Source organism: Ranitomeya variabilis, chromosome 4 (assembly GCF_051348905.1).
Source record: "Ranitomeya variabilis isolate aRanVar5 chromosome 4, aRanVar5.hap1, whole genome shotgun sequence".
Classification (NCBI taxonomy): domain Eukaryota; kingdom Metazoa; phylum Chordata; class Amphibia; order Anura; family Dendrobatidae; genus Ranitomeya; species Ranitomeya variabilis.
The window spans coordinates 329,693,642-329,712,489 of record NC_135235.1 but is presented as its reverse complement, the minus strand read 5'-3'; the positions used below and the strand labels follow the sequence as shown (position 1 = coordinate 329,712,489).

Below are 18,848 nucleotides of genomic sequence, written 5' to 3'. Positions count from 1 at the left end.
GACTTATCTCCCACAGACACTTCTGGCAATGACTTATCTCCCACAGACACTTTGGGTAATGACTTATCTCCCACAGTCACTTCTGGCAATGACATATCTCCCACAGACAATTCTGGCAGTGACTTATCTCCCACAGACACTTCTGGCAGTGCCTTATCTCCCACAGACACGTCTAGCAATGACTTATCTCCCACAGACACTTCTGGCAATGACTTATCTCCCACAGAAACTTCTGGCAATGACTTATCTCCCACAGACACTTTGGGTAATGACTTATTTCCCACAGACACTTTGGGTAATGACTTATCTCCCACAGACACTTCTGGCAGTGCCTTATCTCCCACAGACACTTCTGGCAATGACTTATCTCCCACAGACACTTCTAGCAATGACTTATCTGCCACACACACTTCTGGCAGTGCCTTATATCCCACAGACACTTCTAGCAATGACTTATCTCCCACAGACATGTCTGATAATGACTTATCTCCTACAGACACTTCTGGCAATGACTTATCTCCCACAGACACTTCTGGCAGTGACTTATCTCCCTCAAACACTTCTGGCAGTGACTTATCTCCCACAGACACTTCTGGCAATGACTTATCTCCCACAGACACTTCTGGCAGTGCCTTATCTCCCACAGACACTTGTAGCAATGACTTATCTCCCACAGACATTTCTGGTAATGACTTATCTCCCACAGACACTTCTGGCAATGACTTATCTCCCACAGACACTTTGGGTAATGACTTTTCTCCCACAGACACTTTGGGTAATGACTTATCTCCCTCAGACACTTCTGGCAATGACATATCTCCCACAGACACTTCTGGCAGTGACTTATCTCACACAGACACTTCTGGCAGTGACTTATCTCCCATAGACACTTCTGGCAATGACTTATCTCCCACAGACACTTCTGCCAGTGCCTTATCTCCCACGAACACCTCTAGCAAAGACTTATCTCCCACAGACATTTCTGGTAATCACTTATCTCCCATAGACACTTCTGGCAATGACTTATCTCCCACAGACACTTCTGGCAGTGACTTATCCCCCACTGACACTTCTGGTAATACCTTATCTCCCACAGACACTTCTGGCAATGACTTATCTCCCACAGACACTTCTGGCAGTGACTTATCTCCCACAGACACTTCTGGCAGTGACTTATCCCCCACTGACACTTCTGGTAATAACTTATCTCCCACAAACACTTCTGGCAATGACTTATCTCCCACAGACACTTTGGGTAATGACTTATTTCCCACAGACACTTTGGGTAATGACTTATCTCCCACAGACACTTCTAGCAACGACTTATCTTCCACAGACACTTCTGGCAGTGCCTTATCTCCCACAGACACTTCTAGCAATGACTTATCTCCCACAGACATTTCTGGTAATAACTTATCTCCCACAGACACTTCTGGCAATGGCTTATCTCCCACAGACACTTCTGGCAATGACTTATCTCCCACCGACACTTTGGGTAATGACTTATCTCCCACAGACACTGCTGGCAGTGCCTTATCTCCCACAGACACTTGCAGCAATGACAAATCTCCCACAGACATTTCTGGTAATGACTTATCTCCCACAGACACTTCTGGCAGTGCTTTATCTCCCACAGACACGTCTAGCTCTGACTTATCTCCCACAGACATTTCTGGTAATGACTTATCTCCCACAGACACTTCTGGCAATGACTTATCTCCCACAGACACTTCTGGCAGTGACTTATCTCCCACAGACACTTCTGGCAGTGCCTTATCTCCCACAGACACTTGTAGCAATGACTTATCTCCCACAGACATTTCTGGTAATGACTTATCTCCCACAGACACTTCTGGCAGTGCCTTATCTCCCACAGACACGTCTAGCTATGACTTATCTCCCACAGACATTTCTGGTAATGACTTATCTCCCACGGACACTTCTGGCAGTGCCTTATCTCCCACAGACACGTCTAGCTATGACTTATCTCCCACAGACATTTCTGGTAATGACTTATCTCCCACAGACATTTCTGGTAATGACTTATCTCCCACAGACACTTCTGGCAGTGACTTATCTCCCACAGACACTTCTGGCAATGACTTATCTCCCACAGACACTTCTGGCAGTGCCTTATATCCCACAGACACTTCTAGCAATGACTTATCTCCCACAGACATGTCTGATAATGACTTATCTCCTACAGACACTTCTGGCAATGACTTATCTCCCACAGACACTTCTGGCAGTGACTTATCTCCCTCAGACACTTCTGGCAGTGACTTATCTCCCACAGACACTTCTGGCAGTGACTTATCTCCCACAGACACTTCTGGCAGTGCCTTATCTGCCACAGACACTTGTAGCAATGACTTATCTCCCACAGACATTTCTGGTAATGACTTATCTCCCACAGACACTTCTGGCAGTGCCTTATCTCCCACAGACAAGTCTAGCTATGACTTATCTCCCACAGACATTTCTGGTAATGACTTATCTCCCACGGACACTTCTGGCAGTGCCTTATCTCCCACAGACACGTCTAGCTATGACTTATCTCCCACAGACATTTCTGGTAATGAGTTATCTCCCACAGACATTTCTGGTAATGACTTATCTCCCACAGACACTTCTGGCAGTGACTTATCTCCCACAGACACTTCTGGCAATGACTTATCTCCCACAGACACTTCTGGCAGTGCCTTATATCCCACAGACACTTCTAGCAATGACTTATCTCCCACAGACATGTCTGATAATGACTTATTTCCTACAGACATTTCTGGCAATGACTTATCTCCCACAGACACTTCTGGCAGTGACTTATCTCCCTCAGACACTTCTGGCAGTGACTTATCTCCCACAGACACTTCTGGCAATGACTTATCTCCCACACACACTTCTGGCAGTGCCTTATCTCCCACAGACACTTGTAGCAATGACTTATCTCCCACAGACATTTCTGGTAATGACTTATCTCCCACAGACACTTCTGGCAGTGACTTATCTCCCACAGACACTTCTGGCAATGACTTATCTCCCACAGACACTTCTGGCAGTGCCTTATATCCCACAGACACTTGTAGCAATGACTTATCTCCCACAGACATTTCTGGTAATGACTTATCTCCCACAGACACTTCTGGCAGTGACTTATCTCCCACAGACACTTCTGGCAATGACTTATCTCCCACAGACACTTCTGGCAGTGCCTTATATCCCACAGACACTTCTAGCAATGACTTATCTCCCACAGACATGTCTGATAATGACTTATCTCCTACAGACACTTCTGGCAATGACTTATCTCCCACAGACACTTCTGGCAGTGACTTATCTCCCTCAGACACTTCTGGCAGTGACTTATCTCCCACAGACACTTCTGGCAGTGCCTTATCTCCCACAGACACTTGTAGCAATGACTTATCTCCCACAGACATATCTGGTAATGACTTATCTCCCACAGACACTTCTGGCAATGACTTATCTCCCACAGACATTTCTGGTAATGACTTATCTCCCACAGACACTTCTGGCAGTGCCTTATCTCCCACAGACACGTCTAGCTATGACTTATCTCCCACAGACATTTCTGGTAATGACTTATCTCCCACGGACACTTCTGGCAGTGCCTTATCTCCCACAGACACGTCTAGCTATGTCTTATCTCCCACAGACATTTCTGGTAATGACTTATCTCCCACAGACATTTCTGGTAATGACTTATCTCCCACAGACACTTCTGGCAGTGACTTATCTCCCACAGACACTTCTGGCAGTGACTTATCTCCCACAGAAACTTCTGGCAGTGACTTATCCCCCACTGACACCTCTAGCAAAGACTTATCTCCCACAGACATTTATGGTAATGACTTATCTCCCACAGACACTTCTGGCAATGACTTATCTCCCACAGACACTTCTGGCAGTGACTTATCTCCCACAGACACTTCTGGCAGTGACTTATCCCCCACTGACACTTCTGGTAATGACTTATCTCCCACAGACACTTCTGGCAGTGCCTTATCTCCCACAGACACTTGTAGCAATGACTTATCTCCCACAGACATTTCTGGTAATGACTTATCTCCCACAGACACTTCTGGCAATGACTTATCTCCCACAGACACTTTGGGTAACGACTTATCTCCCACAGACACTTTGGGTAATGACTTATCTCCCTCAGACACTTCTGGCAATGACATATCTCCCACAGACACTTCTGGCAGTGACTTATCTCACACAGACACTTCTGGCAATGACTTATCTCCCACAGACATTTCTGGTAATCACTTGTCTCCCACAGACACTTCTGGCAATGACTTATCTCCCACAGACACTTCTGGCAGTGACTTATCTCCCACAGACACTTCTGGCAGTGACTTATCCCCCACTGACACTTCTGGTAATAACTTATCTCCCACAGACACTTCTGGCAATGACTTATCTCCCACAGACACTTTGGGTAATGACTTATCTCCCACAGACACTTTGGGTAATGACTTATCTCCCTCAGACACTTCTGGCAATGACATATCTCCCACAGACACTTCTGGCAGTGACTTATCTCACACAGACACTTCTGGCAATGACTTATCTCCCACAGACATTTCTGGTAATCACTTATCTCCCACAGACACTTCTGGCAATGACTTATCTCCCACAGACACTTCTGGCAGTGACTTATCTCCCACAGACACTTCTGGCAGTGACTTATCCCCCACTGACACTTCTGGTAATGACTTATCTCCCACAGACACTTCTGGCAATGACTTATCTCCCACAGACACTTCTGGCAGTGACTTATCTCCCACAGACATTTCTGGTAATCACTTATCTCCCACAGACACTTCTGGCAATGACTTATCTCCCACAGACACTTCTGGCAGTGACTTATCTCAGACAGACACTTCTGGCAATGACTTTTCTCCCACAGACATTTCTGGTAATCACTTATCTCCCACAGACACTTCTGGCAATGACTTATCTCCCACAGACACTTCTGGCAGTGACTCATCCCCCACTGACACTTCTGGTAATAACTTATCTCCCACAGACACTTCTGGCAGTGACTTGTCCCCCACTGACACTTCTGGTAATAACTTATCTCCCACAGACACTTCTGGCAGTGACTTGTCCCCCACTGACACTTCTGGTAATAACTTATCTCCCACAGACATTTCTGGTAATGACTTATCTCCCACAGACACTTCTGGCAGTGCCTTATCTCCCACAGACACGTCTAGCTATGACTTATCTCCCACAGACATTTCTGGTAATGACTTATCTCCCACGGACACTTCTGGCAGTGCCTTATCTCCCACAGACACGTCTAGCTATGACTTATCTCCCACAGACATTTCTGGTAATGACTTATCTCCCACAGACATTTCTGGTAATGACTTATCTCCCACAGACACTTCTGGCAGTGACTTATCTCCCACAGACACTTCTGGCAATGACTTATCTCCCACAGACACTTCTGGCAGTGCCTTATATCCCACAGACACTTCTAGCAATGACTTATCTCCCACAGACATGTCTGATAATGACTTATCTCCTACAGACACTTCTGGCAATGACTTATCTCCCACAGACACTTCTGGCAGTGACTTATCTCCCTCAGACACTTCTGGCAGTGACTTATCTCCCACAGACACTTCTGGCAGTGACTTATCTCCCACAGACACTTCTGGCAGTGCCTTATCTGCCACAGACACTTGTAGCAATGACTTATCTCCCACAGACATTTCTGGTAATGACTTATCTCCCACAGACACTTCTGGCAGTGCCTTATCTCCCACAGACAAGTCTAGCTATGACTTATCTCCCACAGACATTTCTGGTAATGACTTATCTCTCACGGACACTTCTGGCAGTGCCTTATCTCCCACAGACACGTCTAGCTATGACTTATCTCCCACAGACATTTCTGGTAATGAGTTATCTCCCACAGACATTTCTGGTAATGACTTATCTCCCACAGACACTTCTGGCAGTGACTTATCTCCCACAGACACTTCTGGCAATGACTTATCTCCCACAGACACTTCTGGCAGTGCCTTATATCCCACAGACACTTCTAGCAATGACTTATCTCCCACAGACATGTCTGATAATGACTTATTTCCTACAGACACTTCTGGCAATGACTTATCTCCCACAGACACTTCTGGCAGTGACTTATCTCCCTCAGACACTTCTGGCAGTGACTTATCTCCCACAGACACTTCTGGCAATGACTTATCTCCCACACACACTTCTGGCAGTGCCTTATCTCCCACAGACACTTGTAGCAATGACTTATCTCCCACAGACATTTCTGGTAATGACTTATCTCCCACAGACACTTCTGGCAGTGACTTATCTCCCACAGACACTTCTGGCAATGACTTATCTCCCACAGACACTTCTGGCAGTGCCTTATATCCCACAGACACTTGTAGCAATGACTTATCTCCCACAGACATTTCTGGTAATGACTTATCTCCCACAGACACTTCTGGCAGTGACTTATCTCCCACAGACACTTCTGGCAATGACTTATCTCCCACAGACACTTCTGGCAGTGCCTTATATCCCACAGACACTTCTAGCAATGACTTATCTCCCACAGACATGTCTGATAATGACTTATCTCCTACAGACACTTCTGGCAATGACTTATCTCCCACAGACACTTCTGGCAGTGACTTATCTCCCTCAGACACTTCTGGCAGTGACTTATCTCCCACAGACACTTCTGGCAGTGCCTTATCTCCCACAGACACTTGTAGCAATGACTTATCTCCCACAGACATATCTGGTAATGACTTATCTCCCACAGACACTTCTGGCAATGACTTATCTCCCACAGACATTTCTGGTAATGACTTATCTCCCACAGACACTTCTGGCAGTGCCTTATCTCCCACAGACACGTCTAGCTATGACTTATCTCCCACAGACATTTCTGGTAATGACTTATCTCCCACGGACACTTCTGGCAGTGCCTTATCTCCCACAGACACGTCTAGCTATGTCTTATCTCCCACAGACATTTCTGGTAATGACTTATCTCCCACAGACATTTCTGGTAATGACTTATCTCCCACAGACACTTCTGGCAGTGACTTATCTCCCACAGACACTTCTGGCAGTGACTTATCTCCCACAGAAACTTCTGGCAGTGACTTATCCCCCACTGACACCTCTAGCAAAGACTTATCTCCCACAGACATTTATGGTAATGACTTATCTCCCACAGACACTTCTGGCAATGACTTATCTCCCACAGACACTTCTGGCAGTGACTTATCTCCCACAGACACTTCTGGCAGTGACTTATCCCCCACTGACACTTCTGGTAATGACTTATCTCCCACAGACACTTCTGGCAGTGCCTTATCTCCCACAGACACTTGTAGCAATGACTTATCTCCCACAGACATTTCTGGTAATGACTTATCTCCCACAGACACTTCTGGCAATGACTTATCTCCCACAGACACTTTGGGTAACGACTTATCTCCCACAGACACTTTGGGTAATGACTTATCTCCCTCAGACACTTCTGGCAATGACATATCTCCCACAGACACTTCTGGCAGTGACTTATCTCACACAGACACTTCTGGCAATGACTTATCTCCCACAGACATTTCTGGTAATCACTTGTCTCCCACAGACACTTCTGGCAATGACTTATCTCCCACAGACACTTCTGGCAGTGACTTATCTCCCACAGACACTTCTGGCAGTGACTTATCCCCCACTGACACTTCTGGTAATAACTTATCTCCCACAGACACTTCTGGCAATGACTTATCTCCCACAGACACTTTGGGTAATGACTTATCTCCCACAGACACTTTGGGTAATGACTTATCTCCCTCAGACACTTCTGGCAATGACATATCTCCCACAGACACTTCTGGCAGTGACTTATCTCACACAGACACTTCTGGCAATGACTTATCTCCCACAGACATTTCTGGTAATCACTTATCTCCCACAGACACTTCTGGCAATGACTTATCACCCACAGACACTTCTGGCAGTGACTTATCTCACACAGACACTTCTGGCAATGACTTATCTCCCACAGACATTTCTGGTAATCACTTGTCTCCCACAGACACTTCTGGCAATGACTTATCTCCCACAGACACTTCTGGCAGTGACTTATCTCCCACAGACACTTCTGGCAGTGACTTATCCCCCACTGACACTTCTGGTAATAACTTATCTCCCACAGACACTTCTGGCAATGACTTATCTCCCACAGACACTTTGGGTAATGACTTATCTCCCACAGACACTTTGGGTAATGACTTATCTCCCTCAGACACTTCTGGCAATGACATATCTCCCACAGACACTTCTGGCAGTGACTTATCTCACACAGACACTTCTGGCAATGACTTATCTCCCACAGACATTTCTGGTAATCACTTATCTCCCACAGACACTTCTGGCAATGACTTATCTCCCACAGACACTTCTGGCAGTGACTTATCTCCCACAGACACTTCTGGCAGTGACTTATCCCCCACTGACACTTCTGGTAATGACTTATCTCCCACAGACACTTCTGGCAATGACTTATCTCCCACAGACACTTTGGGTAATGACTTATCTTCCACAGACACTTTGGGTAATGACTTATCTCCCTCAGACACTTCTGGCAATGACATATCTCCCACAGACACTTCTGGCAGTGACTTATCTCCCACAGACATTTCTGGTAATCACTTATCTCCCACAGACACTTCTGGCAATGACTTATCTCCCACAGACACTTCTGGCAGTGACTTATCCCCCACTGACACTTCTGGTAATAACTTATCTCCCACAGACACTTCTGGCAGTGACTTGTCCCCCACTGACACTTCTGGTAATAACTTATCTCCCACAGACACTTCTGGCAATGACTCATCTCCCACAGAGAAAAAAGATTCAGACATTTGAATTCCAGCTGCCTGGTAATTATTTCACCTGTCAGCATCTGTTAGTAAGCATCAGAAGGCACAGGCCCACATATAAATTTCTTGGTTTGCAGATCCCTCCAATATCAGCTGATTTGGTTGAGTTTATGTAAATATATATATATATATATATATATATATATATATATATAAATAAATATATAAATTTGTGAATCAGTATTCTTTCATTTTCATCCCAATTCTTTCTATGCTGAGTCCGGTAGGCGGCCCTACTTAGTGACTGACACCTAGGTCTCTAGGAACAGCCAAATAGGGAAGACTATCAGTCATCGAGTAGAACTGCTACTGGACTCCTTATCTTAAAAAAAAAAAGTGGAAATATAAAACAATAAATTACTTGTTATTCTGAATCTTTTCTTTATAAAACTATATATAAGTGTTCTCAGCATGCTCCGGATCTATAATAAACTGTCCAAAGATAAGACTGCATGTTCAATGTGAGTTCACAATATGTGACTCAGCAGGCAGCGGAAATCTATAAAAACTTTTATTCATATTACAATGGCCGTATCTTTTACGAGCAGAAGTCACTTTATCACATCTTGTCTTCCATAGATAAAATTTGTACAGTACTCAACATTTACATGTAGCCACAACATTCTAATCAAACAATATTGCGGTTTCCAAATGTTCCCCATTCTGAGCTGTAAGGGGCATTTACCCTGCAAGATAATCGTGAACGAGCATGGTTAAAAATGCTCATTTCATGATTACCTTGCTGTGTAGACAGGCAGCCAACCATGAGCAACTCACTTATTCATCGGATGAAATGAACTTTTGCACTGCTCAATTCTACGTTCAGCTCTAGCAGGACGGACACCACACAATGCATCCACTACTGGATTCTTTTTAATGTGTAAATCTCCTCTAACAGCTCTAGTGATATCGTATAATGCGGAAGAATAACTTAAAGTTCCTGGGGCATGAATGCGAATTCTGTAATAGAGTCCTCTCCCAAAGATCCACGAGGCATTAATAATACTGATGCTTTCCTATGGGACATAGAGTCAGTTGGGCCTCTTGAGCACAAGAACCCCCTCTATGCCACGTACAGCTACATCCATGGATTAATTACATGAAACTCACCATCTACATTAAATGGCTTTCCAATAGATAGTAAAGCTCAACAATATCAGCTCATCGTGCATGGTGCCTCAGTGGTTAGCTGGGGTCCTGGGTTCAAATCCACACCAAGGACAACATCTGCAAGGTGTTTGTATGTTCTCCCCTTGTTCTCGTGGGTTTCCTCCTGGTTCTCCGGTTTCCTCCCACACTCCAAAGACATACTGAGAGGGACTCTAGATAGTGAGCCCCAATGGGAACAGTGATCAAAAAGGTATGTAAAGCGCTATGGAATATGAAAGTGCTATATAACCACAGCATAATAAATAAATAAATTGTGAATCCAACTCTCAGCATAATCAGTTGACTAAAAGACTTGCAACACTTCGGAACCGTCATAGCGCCATTCATTGTGTAGTGGCAGCAAATGGTACTGCAGATTTATCTGTCTGCGCTCCATTTCCAAATAGCTGATCAGTGGGGGTCCTGAGAGCCAACCCCCTATATGATTCTCTTTCTAAAGAGAATTAAACAGTTTTGATATTCATGACATATTTTGCATGGATCATATCTTGACTTTTCTAAAATGTACTATATGTGGTGGCTGCAGGGAGTGACAACACTATACTGTACTGTATACACTACATACTGTATATAGAAATAGTAATAAAGGGCACAATGCATGATATTAGACTATTGTTCTATGAATGACTTCAGTAAGTCACACACTGATACATAATGCATAGACATGGGTATGTGAACATCATCATATTTTGGATACAGGTCCGGTAAAATACACATGGCCCTACTGAATATGCAGTTGACTTGGACTGGTTCTACCAAGATGGCTACAAGAACAAATCACCGATAATTGGAATTCCATTTCCATTATGTGCAGAGGGATGAGACTCCCATGTGTAATTTCCCCTGCCAGTAAATGAATGGTAAAACATACCATGTAAATAACTGCATTATGGAGGTTCCACAAGCATCTATTGTTTAGCACATTTGTAAGGAAAGGGGAGGGAAGGCGGCTTCGGAAGGGATGACGTCAGAGAGGTTACAGGGGTGAGGGCTATTCTTTGGAAGAATGGGGAGATGCATTTGGAGTTTTCTGGTTAATATGAGTAAATGTCAATGTGAGACAATCTACATAGTGTGCATGCACTGAGAGGCCATAGAATAGAATTTGGGAGGGGCGGCCGTACATCACCACAACCACTAAAATAACCCTGTTACATTCATGCTCAGCATCTCCCATACACACCCACTAAGTGCAATGCACACCACCAGTGACACGGGAGACATATATGACATTCCACACGCCAGGCTTAGGAATAACCCTGATGCACATGTTCTGCAGCCGAGGAGCTTTCATTGTTTAGAATGAGACCTTTGTAGATTTTACTAAATAAGGCAAAACATCACGTCACATCTTCTCCACCAAAGCTCATGTATACAGCTCAGCCATACAAATTCTAAGCAAACAGTAGACAAAGAATATAACATGGAAGAGCCAGAGGCAAAGTGACTTACAGGTGCACTTTCTCTTTAAGAGAACCCTATGCAGCTCCTGATTGTTGTGGCAGGAAGCTTGTAGTGATGCTGATGGAGTGATCCTGTAAGACTCCACACATTGGGCTTGTCCCCAGGTAATCCATCATCTCAGCCGCCCATTCACACCAGGAAATTAAATAGAAATTTAGTTTGAAATTTCATGTTTGAAGTTTCTTAGTAGCAAAATAAATCCATTCTATTCTCCATAATGGATAATTGAATTGCTACTGTCTATCCATACAAATTCAATAATATTAGTGACACTATTTTTTTTTTTTCAGGTTGTTTTGCGGTTTGTCAGCTTCCGTCATTTTGCTCGTTTACATGCTGCGATTATGGTGATGGGATGATATCAGAAATTGCTGGATGAAACCTCAGCTTGGAGACCTCACCCAGTGCTGTGCACTGCCATTACTCATATGCATATACTACAGCAGGTTTACAGTTTTGAGCTTTAATTATAATTTAGCAAATTTTTTTTCATGGTAATTTTTAGCGATAATAAGCGTCATAAAGTTTCCAGCACCAATAACAGTCAATGATCCCTTCATGATCACACGTACACAGCCAAACGCAGCGGCGACTCAGGCAATAACCATATACAATAACCATATATGCATGCGAATAAAATATATATATATATATATACGGTCAGTGGATGCAGACGTGAAGCCTCATACATGCAGAACACACATATAGGGCACCCCGCAGCCATTTACCTCTGCAGCTGAGCAGGCACAGGGAGAGCAGGATCAGTATATCCATGGTCCTGTAGTCACTGTACACAGCAGCCTGCAGAAGCTGAAGAACACTGAGAGCAGAGACTGACGTCAGGTGGGAGAGGCAGAGAGGGGGCGGACATACAGCACAGACCCCACCACACAAGCAGTCCTGACTACTGCAGCTCAGGGCTCCAGGTGCTGCTGGCAGGGACAGAGGGGGCTTTAAAGGCTACAATTTCGTGAACTTCTAGAGATGGTCGATCCATTTTTTTCTGCAATTTTGCTGTTGATCCGGCATTTTAGCGAATATTTATTATACCACCATATAATATTCAATGAATTTTGTTTTCCAGCCTTTAGATTATCATCGGTTTTCATTAATTGTACCAACATTTTTCCACAAAACTGATGTTGCAAGAAAAAATCAAATATTTTTAGTTTGTCCCGTATCAAAAAATACCATGGAAGTCATAGGTAAATTTGCCATGAGTGCACTTATTTTTGGTCTAGAATCAAGGAGTTAAAGCTTTATTATTTGCAACAAAACAAACGCAGTAGTTGGACTTCGCCTAACACATCAGGCCGCTGGGGTATAGGCGGATTCCTAGACCTCTTTGTTTTATAGATCACATCGTTGTTCTCTTGGTGCTGTACACAGAACACTGACAGGTTATAGTTTTGATGGTGCAGCTGTCCGTTATCCTTTTTATCCAACGTGGCAGTGACAGTGATGGAAGAAATGATCCCATAATTGACTATGGGATCGTTCACACTCGTCTGCAGCATCAGTTCTGGCCTTGGACCCTATAAGAGCCAGATCTTAAAAGGAGCCTGTTACCGGGTTCTCCCAATATAGAGTACGGCCAACACCTTCCCAACCTCTTTTACAGCCAGCTGTATGTATGTCCGCAATCCCCTCTGCATAGCACAAAAAAGACCTTTTATTATCAGACTGTGTGGTCCGGTCCGATGCGCCTCTGGTCCTGATCCGGCACCTCCTCTTTTCCCACAATCGCCATCATTCTTCCCTGTTTCATGTAGATGACATGTAGAGGTGTATCTAGGTTTTCTGGCACCCGGGGCAAGAATTCATTTTGGCGCCCCCCTCCAGTACAAATGCGATTTGCACACTTAGGCCGGCATCACACTTGCCGTATGAAAAATCGTCCCGAGTCTCCCTGCCGAGAGTCGCACGAGTGTTCTCCATATGGTCATCTGTGTGTAATGTGTTTGTAATGCGATGATGCGATATTCTCGCACCCATGTATCCGTATGACATGCGTATGGCTTTTATATTTCTCACTGATTTTCCTCATTGAATTTAATGGCTCAATGGACTGAAATGAGGAAAATGTGTGGGTATTTCTCACACGTCACACGGATGGTCCATGTGATGTCTGAGTTTTTCTCACACCCATAGACTTGTATTGGCGAGTCTCGGACGATATACGAGTAAAATTGCAGCATGCTGCGACTTTAAACGCACGTCGAATACGCTCGAGAAAAAATACGGTGATGTGAGCTGCCCCATAGATTAACACTGGTCCGAGTGCTATGCGATGTTTTCTCGCATAACACTCGTCCATATTCTACGGTAGTGTGACTCCTGGCCTAATGCTCTCAATGTTCAGTGAAAAACTGAGAGAAGCAGGAAGAAAAGCTCATTGTCACAGGACCATAAGTATGAAAATCACATGAGTGAAGTATCCATGTGATGACTACTGGAACCTGCACACTTTTAGGATTCTTCCTTGCTGGTGGACAGTCATGTCATCACAAGCATGCGATTTGTACAGGTCCTTCTCAAAAAATTAGCATATAGTGTTAAATTTCATTATTTACCATAATGTAATGATTACAATTAAACTTTCATATATTATAGATTCATTATCCACCAACTGAAATTTGTCAGGTCTTTTATTGTTTTAATACTGATGATTTTGGCCTACAACTCCTGATAACCCAAAAAACCTGTCTCAATAAATTAGCATATTTCAACCGTCCAATCAAATAAAAGTGTTTTTTAATAACAAACAAAAAAACCATCAAATAATAATGTTCAGTTATGCACTCAATACTTGGTCGGGAATCCTTTGGCAGAAATGACTGCTTCAATGCGGCGTGGCATGGAGGCAATCAGCCTGTGACACTGCTGAGATGTTATGGAGGCCCAGGATGCTTCAATAGCGGCCTTAATCTCATCCAGAGTGTTGGGTCTTGCGTCTCTCAACTTTCTCTTCACAATATCCCACAGATTCTCTATGGGGTTCAGGTCAGGAGAGTTGGCAGGCCAATTGAGCACAGTAATACCATGGTCAGTAAACCATTTACCAGTGGTTTTGGCACTGTGAGCAGGTGCCAGGAAGCATGAAGTGCTCCAAAATCTCCTGATAGCTAGCTGCATTGACCCTGCCCTTGATGAAACACAGTGGACCAACACCAGCAGCTGACATGGCACCCCACACCATCACTGACTGGGAACTTGATACTGGACTTCAGGCATTTTGGCATTTCCTTCTCCCCAGTCTTCCTCCAGACTCTGGCACCTTGATTTCCGAATGACATGCAAAATTTGCTTTCATCAGAAAAAAGTACTTGGGACCACTTAGCAACAGTCCAGTGCTGCTTCTCTGTAGCCCAGGTCAGGCGCTTCTGCCGCTGTTTATGGTTCAAAAGTGGCTTTACCTGGGGAATGCGGCACCTGTAGCCCATTTCCTGCACACGCCTGTGCACGGTGGCTCTGGATGTTTCCACACCAGACTCAGTCCACTGCTTCCTCAGGTTCCCCAAGGTCTGGAATCGGTCCTTCTCCACAATCTTCCTCAGGGTCCGGTCACCTCTTCTCGTTGTACAGCGTTTTCTGCCACATTGTTTCCTTCCAACAGACTTACCATTGAGGTGCCTTGATACAGCACTCTGGGAACAGCCTATTTGTTGAGAAATTTCTTTCTGGGTCTTACCCTCTTGCTTGAGGGTGTCAATGATGGCCTTCTTGACATCTGTCAGGTCGCTAGTCTTACCCATGATGGGGGTTTTGAGTAATGAACCAGGCAGGGAGTTTTTAAAAGCCTCAGGTATCTTTTGCATGTGTTTAGAGTTAATTAGTTGATTCAGAAGATTAGGGTAATAGGTCGTTTAGAGAACCTTTTCTTGATATGCTAATTTATTGAGACAGGTTTTTTGGGTTATCAGGAGTTGTAGGCCAAAATCATCAGTATTAAAACAATAAAAGACCTGACAAATTTCAGTTGGTGGATAATGAATCTATAATATATGAAAGTTTAATTGTAATCATTACATTATGGTAAATAATGAAATTTAACACTATATGCTAATTTTTTGAGAAGGACCTGTATACTTCTGGCCACATTCTGACTAGACGTGTCCGGCCTCACACAGTTTATTTTCATTTAGTGAGGCCACACATGTCTAGTCAGCATGTGACCACATGTATGTAAATCGCCAGCACGAGAGAATCCTGACAGCGTGCAATGCGCACTGTGAGAAGTCAGAAGTCTGCAGTCATACATAAAAACATGAGAATTTGTGAGTATCACAAATAATATTTACATCCAGGTACCTGATAGATGATGTTGTCTCTGGAGTCGTTCTCTTTCTTTTCTTCATCTTGTCAAGACCCCATGATGAGTTTTTTCATCCACAGCACATCTCTGCAGACTTCCATCTTCTCCGGTCTTCCACAGCAAATCTCCACATGATGCCCTTAAAGATAGCAGTTTGATTATAATGCTCCTGAATTTAAAAAATCTGCAGTGTGCTGAGCCCATGAATAAATAATTGCCCCTCACTATATTGTCTGCACAAAATATGACCCCCATACTGTCCTTCTTATGATACATGCCCTCCACACTTCCTTCTCCTTTCCATACTAGGTCCCCTCTTCACACTGTCCTCTCACACTGTGTCCTCCCTATAGGGTCCAGTCTCTATACTGTACCCTCTCATCACACTCCCCCACCTTGGTATACTGTCCCCTCCTGGCTGTACCCTTACACCGTTCCCCCATGCTACGCCCGCACTACTCAGTCTCTATTCTGTACCCACTTATTTTCCCCCCATACTGTCTCCTCTCACATCTCCCTGTTCACCATACTGTCTCCTCATCTATTTACCCCCTCACTCTTTATACTGCCTGATCACACATACTCCTGACTCCCCATACTGTGTCTGCAAAGATCCCATCACCCTTACTCTCCATACTGTGTCCACATACATTTTTCTCATCGCTACTCATACTGTGTCCGCATACATTCCCCCATTTTCTCCCCATACTGTTTGCACCCATCCCCCCACTCACCATACTGTGTCTGCACTCATCCAACCATACTGTTTGCTGTTACATGCCCCCCATTCTGTTTCCTCATCCATGCCACCCATTCCCCCATGCTGTTTTCTTATACATGCCCCATACTGTCTCCTCATACATGCCCTGCATCTTCCCCTTAGCTCCTCATTTTGTGTCCTCAAATCCCCCCCACATTAAATCCTTCATCACTACTCCAAATCTCCCCACACACATTAAATCCCCAATCCCCATTCCAAATATCCCCACACACATTAAATCCCCCCATCCCCACTCAAATGAAATCCCCCCATCCTCACTCCAAATCTCCCATTCCCACACTAAATCCCCCCTGTGCACTTGTCTTCACATTGGAGCACTTACCACCAATGTGTCCCTCTGAAGCACAGGCGAGTGACGTAAGCATCGTGATCACAGGACCTGATCACGCTGCTGACGTCTCTGTGACCCAGCGGTCAGAGCTTGAATTGTAAGACGTGAGTACAATTGATCCCTGGGAGCCGGCTCACTGCAGCTCCTCTGTGTCAGCTGTCAGTTGAACAGAGAATCCCAGTCTGGGGGTGGCAGATTGCAGCCGCTGGAGGAGACACTGCAGATCGCCGCAATAGGCGGCCCGACTGCGCCCCCTTCTGGCTGTGCCCAGAGCACATGCCCCGGCTGCCCCACCCAGATACACCTCTGATGACTTGTCCTATATCGTCCACACAGGGTCTCCCAATTGTGCTCCTAAGCAGGCGCACTTCTCTCTGCCCAAAGTAATGTCATGCATATGTGCTGGGAAAGGCCAAAGAGTGATGCTGGCCCAGAAGTAAAGCCGGTGCATGTGCACTACAGTACTTTGCTCTACCCCCGGCAGGGCAGAGAGGAGTACGCCTGCACAGGAGCGTAATGGGGGACACAGTGGATGATGTAGGAGGCATCATTCACATAAAGCAGAGAAGGAGGACGGCGATTATGACAAGAGAGGAGGTGCTGGATCAAGACCAGAGACACCAGACCGCACAGTATGAGGGTATAATAAAAGGTCTTTTTTTGTGCTATACAGAGGGGTTTGGGATATCCATACATCTTACTAGACTGATGAAAAAGAGGAGGTAAAGGTGCTGTGTGTACTTTATATAGGGAAAACCTGGTGACGTGTCCCCTTTAAAGTCTGATGACACAGGATGCCATTTTGTGATCAGCTAATATACGAGTGAACTGATTTCCATGGCACAGATAAATGTAAATGAGGCCTCATGTAGCCACAGAGAACAAGAATTTAACTTTTTTTTCATTGTCATACTCCAAGAACCATAACTTTTGTATTTTCCCATCAATGCAGGATTATGAGGACTTGTTGTTTTTTTCTAGGACAAGATGTTTTATTTATTTTAATTGCCATCATTTTGGGGTACATATAATTTCTATATAACTTTTATTCATTATTTTGTCAGGGAGGAATGGGAAAAAAAAGCAGTATTAATTTAATTTTGTTTTCATTTCACTCATGGTACACCATGACATATTGAATAATGGTATAAGACACCGTACATGAAAGGTGAGCCACTGGTGCAGGGATGACAGGGGGAGGCTACCAACTATATTATAGTAATCTAGAACAAAGAAAGACCCCCTAAAACATAACTTTTCTGGACACAGGAAAGATATCGGGTACGGCATCAGGAATACCGGATAGACATCTCGGACACGGACGTGGCAGCCCAAGTCGTTGGCTGGGACACTGGCGTAGCAGCCCAGGGCATCAGTTACATCAGGACATCGGACACAGGAAGGACAGCAGGACACAGGCAGGGCATCAGGACATCAGGAATACCGGATAGACATCTGGGATACTGGCTTGGCAGCCCAGGTCATCAGCTGAGACACTGGCGTGGCAGCACAGGGCATAAGTTTCATTAGGACATTGGACACAGGAACGACATCAGAACATCAGGGAACATGAGGTCATCAGGACACAGGCAGGACATCAGTGTATAGACAGGACATCAGGACATCTGGACCCAGGGTCACCGGCAGACATCAGACAGGAGTCGTTCGGTTCCGGAAATCCGACACGACCTACAGACACCACCACAGTCATCAGGCTCCAAGCTCCAGACAGCGGTCATCAGGTTCCAGACTGCGGTCGTCAGGCTCCGGACATCGGACCTAGGAAGGAACTCAAGCAGGATGGTGCTAGATCCGCAGGATTGC

General features: G+C 44.8%; 1 protein-coding gene across 1 annotated transcript in view; it reads right to left on the bottom strand.

The window, feature by feature from the left end:
• The window catches only part of MCAM (melanoma cell adhesion molecule), a 119,768-nt gene extending 107,355 nt beyond the window's left edge, over positions 1-12,413 (bottom strand). The window contains exon 1 of the mRNA XM_077250512.1: positions 12,326-12,413. Within this exon, the coding sequence (XP_077106627.1) occupies positions 12,326-12,371 (46 nt within the window). The 5' untranslated portion in view covers positions 12,372-12,413. The remainder of the gene's footprint in view (positions 1-12,325) is intronic.
• Between the last annotated feature and the right edge of the window lie 6,435 nt (positions 12,414-18,848).